Source organism: Schistocerca americana, chromosome 4 (genome assembly GCF_021461395.2).
Source record: "Schistocerca americana isolate TAMUIC-IGC-003095 chromosome 4, iqSchAmer2.1, whole genome shotgun sequence".
Taxonomy (NCBI): domain Eukaryota; kingdom Metazoa; phylum Arthropoda; class Insecta; order Orthoptera; family Acrididae; genus Schistocerca; species Schistocerca americana.
Window position 1 is genome coordinate 724,657,562 of NC_060122.1, and position 13,434 is coordinate 724,670,995.

Consider the following 13,434-nt stretch of genomic DNA (forward strand, 5'->3'; position numbering starts at 1 on the left):
GAACCCAACATTGACCTATGCAGTCTTGTATACTGTTGACGAACGTCGACGTAGTTTAACTACGCATACCTCAGTTCTAGTGGATGTAGTTTACTGCGATATTTCTTCTAAAACTAGCTAAACAGCTTGTCCCCTTTAACATGGTAACGTCTTCAAAATAGATTTCGTGTTTGCAGAGGCAGTCACGCCGAAATAAACTACAGTTTTTGTCAAGGTAATCTCAAACTTGGGTAACTCTGCTAAAAATAGTCATAGCACCGACGTCCGAGTCTCGTTTTAAAGGGGAGGGATTAATGTTTCTGTCAGCATACCGCCAACATTCGTGGCTATCACACTTCGCACAATGCACAGGTGCAAAGTGAATTCTCTATCTGAAAGTTGCGCATTCGATGTGCGTCCGCGAAAGGCATCGTATTTCACGTACTGGTAATGAAATCTTAGTGAAACAACTGTTTTTTCGAAGAGAAATATATGTTTTACAACTGGTTGTGAACTTCAAGTAATATCCCAAAATCTCGGAAAGATTATGAGGCAACCACGTTGAAATTTTTTGAAATTTTCCGATTATCTTGTAAGTAAGTTTGTGAGGGCAAAGTACTACCAGTATTGCAAAAATTGGGCACGAATGCATATTCCACAAAATTATAAATCAAAAACATCGGGCATGGACCTAAAGTTGACGTTACAGTACTGCCGCAAATACAGGCAACATAAACGTACTCGGACAAATGAGGTGGCACCTGACGAGCTGGAGTCAAGTTGTTACTATTGTTGTTGTTGTTGTTGTGGTGGTGGTGGTGGTGCTCAGTCGGAAGACTGGTTTGGTGCAGCTCTCAACACTACTCCATCCTGCGCAGTCCTCTTCATTTCTTCGTAGCTGCAACAACCTACATCCAGCTGATCTTGCCCACTGTAGTTAAATCTTGCTCTCCTTCACAATTTTTGACCGTCCATTACCAAACTGACGATTGTTTGACACCTCAGGACGTGTCCTATCAACCGATCCATAGTTCTAGTTAGACAGTTGTGCCATAAATTTCTTTTGTCCCTAAATCGAATCAGTATACATCGTCATCAGTTATCCAGTCCACTCATCTAACTTCCTGCATCCTACTACAGCACCACATTTCAACAGCTTTTATTCTCTTCTTCTTTGATCTGTTAATGGTGTATTTTTTACTGCCATGAAGGCTGCACTCCAGACAAACATCTTCAGAAAATATTTTCTATTACGTAAATTTACATTAGATGTCAACGAATTTCTCATGTACAGAAATGATTTTCTTACTATTGTCAGCCAGTATTTTATGTTCTCTCTACATTTGTTTTCATCAGCTATTTTGCTGTCCAGAAAGCAAAATTCATTTACTATTTTCAGCACCTCAAAATTTTTATTTCTTCTTCTTGAAGTTTAAAATTCTTTCTCCAATTTTTTCTTTGGTTTTCTTTACTGCTTGGTCAGTGTTTAGACTGATTAACATCGGGAATAGGCTTGAAATCTTCTCAGTCGCTCCTCAGCCACTGCTTACCTTTCACGCCCTTCGAGTCTTGTAATTGCCGCCTGGTTTCTGTACAAGCTGTATACAAAGCTCTGAACAACGTTTCCCTCCTTGCGTTTTACTCCGCTACATTCTGAATTTCGAAGGGTGTATTCCAGTCAACATTTGGAAAAGCTTACTCTAGGTGTACAAAGGCTATAAACATAGGTTTGCCTTCCTTCGCTCTGAGATAAGTTGTAAGGTCAGTATTGCTTTACAAACGTTATTAACATTCTACATCTTCATTTTTCATATCTACATATATGCAACGCTTTGCCGCCAGAGGGCTCCGAATTGCAACGAGTAGCATGGTGCTGTGTAACGTAAATATGTCGGTGCGTCAGAAACAGCATGCTGTGATCGAGTTTCGAATTCGAAGAGTTCGTCTACACATGCAGCACCCTCTTCTTCAGCATGACAATTCCAGACCACACACGAGCTCTGATGTTTCTTGTGAGGCGCTCAACTTCGTGGTCATCAGCGTCCGTACAAGTTCCTAAACTTTCCATTTCAGTTCTCGGCACTTCCCAAATGAGGATGAGATGACGAGGACAACACAAACACCCAGTCCACGGGCGTAGAAAATCCCCGACCCGGCCTGGAATCGAAACCAGGCCTCCGTGATCTAGAGGCAGCAGAGTCCTACCTGGTAATGGACCCAGATTGATAATAATACGAGTCGGTCGAGCCAGCGCCTTGTAAGCCACATCTTTGTGGAAGAGTTACATTTCCTTAAGATTCTTTCCATGAATCTCACTCTGGCATCTGCTTTTCAAGCTATTTGTTTTAGGTGGTCTTTCCACTTACGGTTGCTGCGAATAGTTTCCCTAGATATTTTACGGTAGATGCGTCTTCTAGAAGTTTGTTATCAATATTGTAGTCCTACAGGAGCGCTTTCTTTTCCTGTTATCCGCAATGTTTTACGTTTGTTTACGTTCAGTGTCAACTGCCAGGACCTGCAACATTCTTCAATCCTCTGCAGGGCATTCTGCAAATCAGTACTGTCTTCAGGAGCTGCTACCTTGTTATGAACAACGGCATCACTGTGAACAGTCTTAAAGAGAATGCGACGCTTTCTACTAGATCGTTTATATGCATTGCAAACGGTAACGGTCCTATCATACTTTGTCACCGATCATTCTCCACCCGATTTTCATCTGTTTCCAAAACTTAAAAAGCACCTTCGAAGATTTAATTTTGATAGTGATGAAGTTGTGCAAGCAGAGGAGACGTTGTGCCTTCGTCAACGTAGTCAAACATTCTACAGTGGCGTATCAACAAAGTAGTCCCTCGGGAGAAATGGGTTCGGCGCCCGGGTAGCTATGCGGAGAAATAATTATGTAGACACGAAGACTAAAAATGTAGAGTGTTAATAATGTTTCTTTTATTTAAAAAACTTGAAGGGCCTTTACATATAAAAGTTCGGAGGCATTACTTTTCACTACGGCTTTGCACTTTCCTTCGGTACCCAAACTGATCTTCCCCGACGTCAGCTACTAACAGTTCTTCCATTCTTCTGTAAATAATTCTGGTCAGAATTTTGCAACCATTACTTATGAAACTGGCGGTTTTGTAGTACTCACACCTATCATCACCTATCTTCTATGTGAGTGTACAGGGTCACAATTATTGAACTATGCGAAATAAAATCGTCATAACTTCTGAACAGTTTGCGTTGGGACGCTCAAACTGCACGGCGTAGCATGATGGGAATTAGTGTGCTCATACATGGTTTGGTTTAGCGGCGAAGCCACTTTCATTTGAATGGGTTCGTCAATAAGCAAAACTGGTGCATCTGGGGGACTGAGAATCCGCATTTCGCGATCGAGAAGTCTCTTCACTCCCAACGGGTCGCTGTGTGGTGTACAATGTCCAGTCAGGGAATAATCGGTGCGATATTCCTTGATGGCACGGTGAGTACCGAAGGGTACGTGAAGGTTTTGGAAGATTAATTCATCCCCATTATCCAGAGTGACCCTGATTTTGACAATATGTGGTTCATGCAAGGCGGAACTCGATCCCATCGAAGCAGGAGAGTGTTTGATGTCCTGGAGGAGCACTCTGGGGACCGCATTTTGGCTCTGGGGTACCCAGAGGCGACTGGCATTGGCCTCGATTGGCCGCCATATTCTCCGAATCTGAACACATGTGACTCCTTTTTGTGGGGCTATATTAAAGACAAGGTGTACAGCACTAACCCTATAACCATTGCCGAGCTGAGAACAGCCATTCAGGAGGTTATTGACAGCATCGATGTTCCGAACTTCAGCGGATCATGCAGAATTTCGCTATTCGTCTGCGCCACACCATCGCCAGTGATGGCAGGCATATCTAACATGTCATAACCTAAATTCGAATAACTGTAATGACGTTTATATATCGAATAAAGTGCGTGCACGCTGTAGTTTGTAACTAATTTACGTTTTTCTCATGTAGTTCAATTATTGTCACCCTGTAATTACTACATTTTTCTCATATCTTGTATATCAGGTAGAATAGTTTTGTCATGGCAAAAAAGTTGCGTACAGTTGTGGATTTCGTTGCTGATGGGGTGGAGAGTGCAGTGGAGGTGAACCCATACCCACTGAATTCACTAGGCATGTGCAGGAGAACAGTGGGTGATTGAAATTGTATATGTACTTCGAAAAAAAAAATGAGTGTACTGTTATACAGTGTACACGATTGAGATTGTCACTAATGTATATACGAATTCAGCGTCAGGGCATTAGGGAATATTTAACATGCTAAAGACGACTGGTACGGGGTAAGGAAGAAAAATTTTGCCATCGGGTTGGCACGTTGAGAGAGCGCGAGATTTCCCTAAAAATTTGGTGAAGGGTAGTATCTGAGAGTCTCAGTTTCGCGCCTCGCTGTTTCACTTCAATTTCTCGTGGTGTTCTTTATGCTCGAACACAAATCCATTGCGTCCAGCCTTCCACATTTCCAGTGAAGCTGAACTGTCCTTGAGGTTTGTCTGGCTGTTTCAGGATTCACTTTGCGTTTCTTTTGTCTGCAGTCGCAGCGGTGCGAGGTTACGGGCAGCTGGGTCGAGGTCGCCATTCCACACCGCACCGAGAGGCGAGCACTTCTCCAGCCGCGATGCCACAGATGGTATGGCTTTGTTTTTGTGTCATGTTGCTCAGTCTGTTAAGAGAAATTTTGGACATATTCAGCAAAAAAGTTTTCCGTATTCGTGAACGATACGAAATAAGCAATATTTCCGGAACCTGTTATCTGAGACGTACCACAGTGTACTCGTAATCCCAGAACTACGTAAAACGAGCACATGTTGTATGGGCAACTGAAGTACATGTTGCTGCGCTTTGTCTTAGTGACGTTGAAACCCTCCCGTCTCCTCTATATCTCTTTTGTTACACAACCTTCCCTTCTACAATCACCTATGAAACCATCCCTTAGGATTTCTATCTCTTGCTTAATAATAACAATTGAAATCTTCCCTTTGAAATTAATTCTCTTTCTCAATCTTCGCATACAGATTTAAATGCTGCTTATTAAAAGTTATTTTCTGATTATTTCGACTAAAGATAGAATGTGTCGTCGTCGTGGCCCTCAGTCGTTACCTGCAACAACCCAAAACTGTTCCTTACCTTTTTTTTACTGTTGCTGGATCGCCATCTGACTGCTACATCGAACTGCGACATGAATACACTTACTCTGTTTTACTATACTCTATTAGCTGCTGGTGGGCTGTCATAATACGTGGCTGTATTTATTACCAAAGCTGACGTTATTCTTTAATAGCAAAGCTGTCGTTATTCATTAATTAATTTGACTGAAGTTACGTAATTCACAGTTAAACTTTTTCTTGACAACAATAAAATTTTGCAAAGTTTTACGTTGATGGTTTTTGGGTTGGATTATAATCAGTAATGCAATATTGCTGGCAAAAATTAATTACATTCTGAATGAAATGATTTTACAAACGTTCAAATGGGACTTTTTACAATAATCTTACAACTAGCATTGCGCAAACATACCTTCAGTAGTCTTGAGGTTCTCAAAAAAATAATTCAATAATATTAGTCCCTCTTATGATAGTAGTTAGCTGCTGTCTCTGTACATCCGTTTATGTCTTTTAAATCATAGCTGGTGGCTGGCAGACATACCGCTCTTCTCAACCTCTCGCTACAGACCTGCTACCGACTCGCTTCACGTCTCGCTTTCTACTGACTTCCTACGAACGCTAAAGTGCGATCTCTCCCGGCAACAATGATTTCTGGTGCAGACAATCCCTGCTACCATTACAAAATGTATCAATGCGCGGTCTTTCCCGCTCTTTTCTTAAAATGTATCCATCCGCGGTCTCTCCCGCCCTTTTTAAAAATATATCAATGTGCGGTCTCTCCTGCCAACAATACTTTGGTGCAGACATTCCCTGCTACCACAATTATTTTCAACATGACAAATATTAATTATTCCTACTTAATCCTGGAATTCGTCAGTAGGAAAAGGGAGAGAAGGAAACATAGTAGGTGAATATGGATTGGGGGGAAGAAATAAAAGAGGAAGCCGCCTTGTAGAATTTTGCACAGAGCATAACTTAATCATAGCTAACACTTGGTTCAAGAATCATGAAAGAAGGTTGTATACCTGGAAGAATCCTGGAGATACTACAAGGTATCAGATACACTCCTGGAAATGGAAAAAAGAACACATTGACACCGGTGTGTCAGACCCACCATACTTGCTCCGGACACTGCGAGAGGGCTGTACAAGCAATGATCACACGCACGGCACAGCGGACACACCAGGAACCGCGGTGTTGGCCGTCGAATGGCGCTAGCTGCGCAGCATTTGTGCACCGCCGCCGTCAGTGTCAGCCAGTTTGCCGTGGCATACGGAGCTCCATCGCAGTCTTTAACACTGGTAGCATGCCGCGACAGCGTGGACGTGAACCGTATGTGCAGTTGACGGACTTTGAGCGAGGGCGTATAGTGGGCATGCGGGAGGCCGGGTGGACGTACCGCCGAATTGCTCAACACGTGGGGCGTGAGGTCTCCACAGTACATCGATGTTGTCGCCAGTGGTCGGCGGAAGGTGCACGTGCCCGTCGACCTGGGACCGGACCGCAGCGACGCACGGATGCACGCCAAGACCGTAGGATCCTACGCAGTGCCGTAGGGGACCGCACCGCCACTTCCCAGCAAATTAGGGACACTGTTGCTCCTGGGGTATCGGCGAGGACCATTCGCAACCGTCTCCATGAAGCTGGGCTACGGTCCCGCACACCGTTAGGCCGTCTTCCGCTCACGCCCCAACATCGTGCAGCCCGCCTCCAGTGGTGTCGCGACAGGCGTGAATGGAGGGACGAATGGAGACGTGTCGTCTTCAGCGATGAGAGTCGCTTCTGCCTTGGTGCCAATGATGGTCGTATGCGTGTTTGGCGCCGTGCAGGTGAGCGCCACAATCAGGACTGCATACGACCGAGGCACACAGGGCCAACACCCGGCATCATGGTGTGGGGAGCGATCTCCTACACTGGCCGTACACCACTGGTGATCGTCGAGGGGACACTGAATAGTGCACGGTACATCCAAACCGTCATCGAACCCATCGTTCTACCATTCCTAGACCGGCAAGGGAACTTGCTGTTCCAACAGGACAATGCACGTCCGCATGTATCCCGTGCCACCCAACGTGCTCTAGAAGGTGTAAGTCAACTACCCTGGCCAGCAAGATCTCCGGATCTGTCCCCCATTGAGCATGTTTGGGACTGGATGAAGCGTCGTCTCACGCGGTCTGCACGTCCAGCACGAACGCTGGTCCAACTGAGGCGCCAGGTGGAAATGGTATGGCAAGCCGCTCCACAGGACTACATCCAGCATCTCTACGATCGTCTCCATGGGAGAATAGCAGCCTGCATTCCTGCGAAAGGTGGATATACACTGTACTAGTGCCGACATTGTGCATGCTCTGTTGTGTGTGTCTATGCGCCTGTGGTTCTGTCAGTGTGATCATGTGATGTATCTGACCCCAGGAATGTGTCAATAAAGTTTCCCCTTCCTGGGACAATGAATTCACGGTGTTCTTATTTCAATTTCCAGGAGTGTAGATTACATAATGGTAAGACAGAGATTTAGGAACCAGGTTTTAAATTGTAAGACATTTCCAGGGGCAGATGTGGATTCTGACCACAATCTATTGGTTATGAACTGCAGATTGAAACTGAAGAAACTGCAAAAAGGCGGGAATTTAAGGAGATGGGACCTGGATAAACTGAAAGAACCAGAGGTTCTACAGAGTTTCAGGGAGAGCATAAGGGAACAATTGACAGGAATGGGGGAAAGAAATACAGTAGAAGAAGAATCGGTAGCTCTGAGGGATGAAGTAGTGAAGGCAGCAGAGGATCAAGTAGGTAAAAAGACGAGGGCTGATAGAAATCCCTGGGTAACAGAAGAAATATTGAATTTAATTGATGAAAGAAGAAAATATAAAAATGCAGTAAATGAAGCAGGCAAAAAGGAATACAAACGTCTCAAAAATGAGATCGACAGGAAGTGCAAAATGGCTAAGCAGGGATGGCTAGAGGACAAATGTAAGGATGTAGAGGCTTGTCTCACTAGGGGTAATATAGATACTGCCTACAGGAAAATTAAAGAGACCTTTGGAAAGAAGAGAACCACTTGTATGAATATCAAGAGCTCAGATGGCAACCCAGTTCTAAGCAAAGAAGGGAAGGCAGAAAGGTGGAAGGAGTATATAGAGGGTTTATACAAGGGCGATGTACTTGAGGACAATATTATGGAAATGGAAGAGGATGTAGATGTAGATGAAATGGGAGATACGATACTGCGTGAAGAGTTTGACAGAGCACTGAAAGACCTGAGTCGAAACAAGGCGCCGGGAGTAGACAACATTCCATTAGAACTACTGATGGCCTTGGGAGAGACAGTCATGACAAAACTCTACCATCTGGTGAACAAGATGTATGAGACAGGCGAAATACCCACAGACTTCAAGAAGAATATAATAATTCCAATCCCAAAGAAAGCAGGTGTTGACAGATGTGAAAATTACCGAACTATCAGTTTAATAAGTCAGAGCTGCAAAACACTAACGCGAATTCTTTACAGACGAATAGAAAAACTGGTAGAAGCGGACCTCGGGGAAGATCAGTTTGAATTCCGTAGAAATGTTGGAACACGTGAGGCAATACTAACCTTACGACTTATCTTAGAAGAAAGATTAAGGAAAGGCAAACCTACGTTTCTAGCATTTGTAGACTTAGAGAAAGCTTTTGACAACGTTAACTGGAATACTCTCTTTCAAATTCTGAAGGTGGCAGAGGTAAAATACAGGGAGCGAAAGGCTATTTACAATTTGTACAGAAACCAGATGGCAATTATAAGAGTCGAGGGGCATGAAAGGGAAGCAGTGGTTGGGAAAGGAGTGAGACAGGGTTGTAGCCTCTCCCCGATGTTATTCAATCTGTATATTGAGCAAGCAATAAAGGAAACAAAAGAAAAATTCGGAGTAGGTATTAAAATCCATGGAGAAGAAATAAAAACTTTGAGGTTCGCCGATGACATTGTAATTCTGTCAGAGACAGCAAAGGACTTGGAAGAGCAGTTGAACGGAATGGACAGTGTCTTGAAAGGAGGATATAAGATGAACATCAACAAAAGCAAAACGAGGATAATGGAATGTAGTCAAATTAAATCGGGTGATGCTGAGGGGATTAGATTAGGAAATGAGACACTTAAAGTAGTAAAGGAGTTTTGCTACTTAGGGAGTAAAATAACTGATGATGGTCGAAGTAGGGAGGATATAAAATGTAGACTGGCAATGGCAAGGAAATCGTTTCTGAAGAAGAGAAATTTGTTAACATCGAGTATAGATTTAAGTGTCAGGAAGTCGTTTCTGAAAGCATTTGTATGGAGTGTAGCCATGTATGGAAGTGAAACATGGACGATAACCAGTTTGGACAAGAAGAGAATAGAAGCTTTCGAAATGTGGTGCTACAGAAGAATGCTGAAGATAAGGTGGGTAGATCATGTAACTAATGAGGAGGTATTGAATAGGATTGGGGAGAAGAGAAGTTTGTGGCACAACTTGACTAGAAGAAGGGATCGGTTGGTAGGACATGTTTTGAGGCATCAAGGGATCACAAATTTAGCATTGGAGGGCAGCGTGGAGGGTAAAAATCGTAGAGGGAGACCGAGAGATCAATACACTAAGCAGATTCAGATGGATGTAGGTTGCAGTAGGTACTGGGAGATGAAGAAGCTTGCACAGGATAGAGTAGCATGGAGAGCTGCATCAAACCAGTCTCAGGACTGAAGACCACAACACAACAATACTTAATCCTATTAATAAAATATAAACATTTTTCATAAATTGCGGTTTGACAATAGGCAATAGAAATATACACGTCTTACAACGTCTGTATTCTAGGATTTCTTAATCTATTCCGTATTAATCAGCATCGATGTTTAATCCCTTCATTTTGCTATTTCAAGTCTTTTCATTAGTACTCGACGATGATGAGCCGAGAAAAAATCTTGGCAAACGACATTCTATTCTTAGTCAAGGACGCGGTTCCTTCTAGTTCTCGCTGACGCTACTAATTTAGCTGCAGTCATGGTGCCATCAACACCGGCTGGTCATCTGACGGCGTCGAAGTCGTAGATCCTCATGCTGCCATCATCAAGACCAGGAATAAGAGCGCGAGTTCTTTTCTTACACCAATACATAGGTGACATCTCACGTCTAGCGGGCAGTATATCGGAGCACCACACGATCTCTCCATAGCCACAGCATAAGCTCTCTGAAATTCAGTTAAAAGCACAAATTTTATTTGCCGACGACGTCCGTGCACGTCTATATTGTTTACTTAATCACTTGAACGCTGTAAATAACAACCTGTCTTTCAGCAAGTGTTTTTATGCCCAGCGCGTAATTCTTGCTACTTCTACTTCGCAGTGCTTTAAATTGGTGCCCATTCTGCCTTGTATGCCATTTCATATGTGATATTCTTCCGTCGCATCTTCCAAAGGGTATAGTTTTAATTTTCCAGTAGCGTATTTCAGTCTAATGCTTACTACTTAAGGAAGCTTGGTAATGGAAAGGGGCTTATTTAAAGTAAACGTAGTTTCCTCCGCTCACAATGCAATATTCAGAGAGGAAGTAAACTGGTTGTGACGGATAGCTTATGCAGTTTTCAAGATGAATATTTTTCAGAGTTGAGACAAGCTGTACTGTTGTTCCACAAGGTTGAGTACTCGAACTGCTTCAGTTCTTACCACATGGCAATATGGTCCCGTGCTTCTTGACAGAGCGTAGGGGGAACGATGCAGGAGATCCGCACCACCTTACTAGGCAAGCTACTAATGGAGGTGGTTTGCCGTTGCCCTCTTCCGACCGTAATGGAGATGAATTACGATGATGAAGACGACACAACAACACCCAGTCATCTCGGGGCAGGTGAAAATCCCTGACCCCGCCGGGAAATCCGGGACCCCGTGCTCGGGAAGCGAGAACGCTACCGCGAGACCACGAACTGCGGACTCTTACCATATACAGAAAAGAACTTCCTTATTGCACTGGCAAAGCAGGATGACGCACTAGTTGAGATGCAACAACAGAATCAACAACAAGTGAAGTATTTAGAAAAATCATTGATAGGTGCGCGATGCTTTGTCCATCACGTCACTTAGAAAGAAAATCTTTGTTCTTTTAATTCCGTAAACGACATAATGCATTATCATCAATGACAACAGAGTATGGAGAAAAAAAATTTGTAAATCTGAATGTTGAAAACTCCTGGCTATTGATAAAGACATGAACTGGAAATCACAAACAGTAGTTCGTATCAAATGCCTGATTACCTCTAGATATGACAGCTGTCTTAGGTGATCAAAGCATCAGAAAGCTATCTTACTTTGCACGCATTTCCTTGCGTTAGCGTTATATGAAATAATTTTCTAGAATAACTCTACACACAGACATGAAGCATTCATTACATGGAAATGTTATGTAAAGACTTTGCACGCATTTCCTTGCGTTAGCGTTATATGAAATAATTTTCTAGAATAACTCTACACACAGACATGAAGCATTCATTACATGGAAATGTTATGTAAAGATAATATGTGGGAATAATTTATGGCGTTCCTCAAGGCAGTGTTATAGGCCTTCTGCTGTTCCTTATCTAAATAAACGATTTAGGAGACGATTTGAGCAGGCGTCTTAGGTTGTTTGCAGATGATGTTGGCATTTATCGTCTGGTAAAGTCATCAGAAGATCAAAACCAATTGCAAAACGATTTAGGTAAGATATCCGTATAGTGCGAAAATTGGCAATTGATCCTAAATAACGAAAAATTTGAGGTCATCCACACGAGTACTAAAAGGAGTCCGTTAAACTTGGATTGTACGGTAAATCGATCAAATCTACAGGCCGTAAATTCGAGTAAATTCCTAGGAATTACAGTTACGAGCAACGTAAATTGGAAAGAACACATAGAAAGTGTTGTGGGGAAGGCAAACCAAAGACTGCGTTTTATTGGTAGAACTCTAAGAAGAAAGGCGTTTTTCGTTGCGGGAGGATCTTCTCGCGACGTTTCGGTCACCAACTTCCTCCTCCGAATGCGAAAATACTTTGTTTATGCCGACCTACATAGGAAGAAACGTTTATCCTAATAAAATAAGGAAATCAGAGCTCGCACGGTAAGATATAGGTGGTTCGTTTCTCCGGGCGCTGTTCGAAGGTGGAGTAATAGAGAATTAGTGTGAAGGTGGTTCGATAAAACCTCTGCCAGGCACATAAGTGTGATTTACAGAATAATCATGTATATTTAGGCGTATACCCTGACACACGCAACTCCTTAAAAAAATGGCATACTAGCAAGAGCCCACGTAACACATTTATTCTCTTATGGAGTTTGTAGCAAGAGCCCACGTAACACATTTAGTCTAAAAAAATGGCTCTGAGCACTATGGGACTCAACTGCTGAGGTCATTAGTCCCCTAGAACTTAGAACTAGTTAAACCTAACTAACCTAAGGACATCACAAACATCCATGCCCGAGGCAGGATTCGAACCTGCGACCGTAGCGGTCTTGCGGTTCCAGACTGCAGCGCCTTTAACCGCACGGCCACTTCGGCCGGCCACATTTAGTCTCTTATGGAGTTTGCTATGAAGAACAAGTCGCAGTTTCAAAATAGTAGCAGCAACCACAAATACAATGCTAGGAAGAAAAATGGGATCATTTCTTCTTGACCAGTACTCCTACAACACATTATTTTCTGGTAGGACCTCATTTTCCCGATCTTATTAAGTAGATGTCCAATTATGTAAATGGTCAACTTGTGGCCATGTTTTCACAGAAAAAAGATGTGTTGTTTGTAAACCAGTCAAATCAATTGCGATTAGTCACGATTATTATCTACGAAATATACAAATAACTCGCCAATCCAGACTCAAGATGTCCCAATAGTTAATAAAACGAGTGATTAATAAAATGAGCTTTTAATTGGGGTACAAATTTCTAAAGGTACAGCAGGATATCACGTCCTGTGTCTATGGCGCTACGAAATCTTGGTATAAGCGTAAGTTGAACTAACAGATTTAAATGAGGCAAACCGTAAAACAGATTGTGCTTTTCCTTACACAGACTGCATGACATTACTCCACTAGCTTACTTCAAGTCTCAGTGCGACGGAAGTAAGCAATGTTGTCCACATAAATTACATAATAAAAATTTTAAATGCTTCATTTCCGTGGCCGTGATTTCGTAGTTGTTGTATAGGCATTTTATTGATTTTAGTACCGTCTGTGCCATTGCACACAACTTGTTTTATTGAGACGAAATGTCCTCAGTCGTGGGAGTGGCGTTGAGATCTGCCTATGATTCGCTATTTTGACATAAATATGT

At 42.9% G+C, this 13,434-nt stretch overlaps 1 protein-coding gene across 1 annotated transcript in view; it reads left to right on the forward strand.

Moving 5' to 3' along the window:
* Window positions 1-13,434, forward strand: part of LOC124612415 — a 350,836-nt gene that overhangs the window by 23,686 nt on the left and 313,716 nt on the right. Inside the window, exon 2 of the mRNA XM_047140616.1 lies at window positions 4,555-4,649. Within this exon, the coding sequence (XP_046996572.1) occupies window positions 4,638-4,649 (12 nt within the window). The 5' untranslated portion in view covers window positions 4,555-4,637. The remainder of the gene's footprint in view (window positions 1-4,554; window positions 4,650-13,434) is intronic.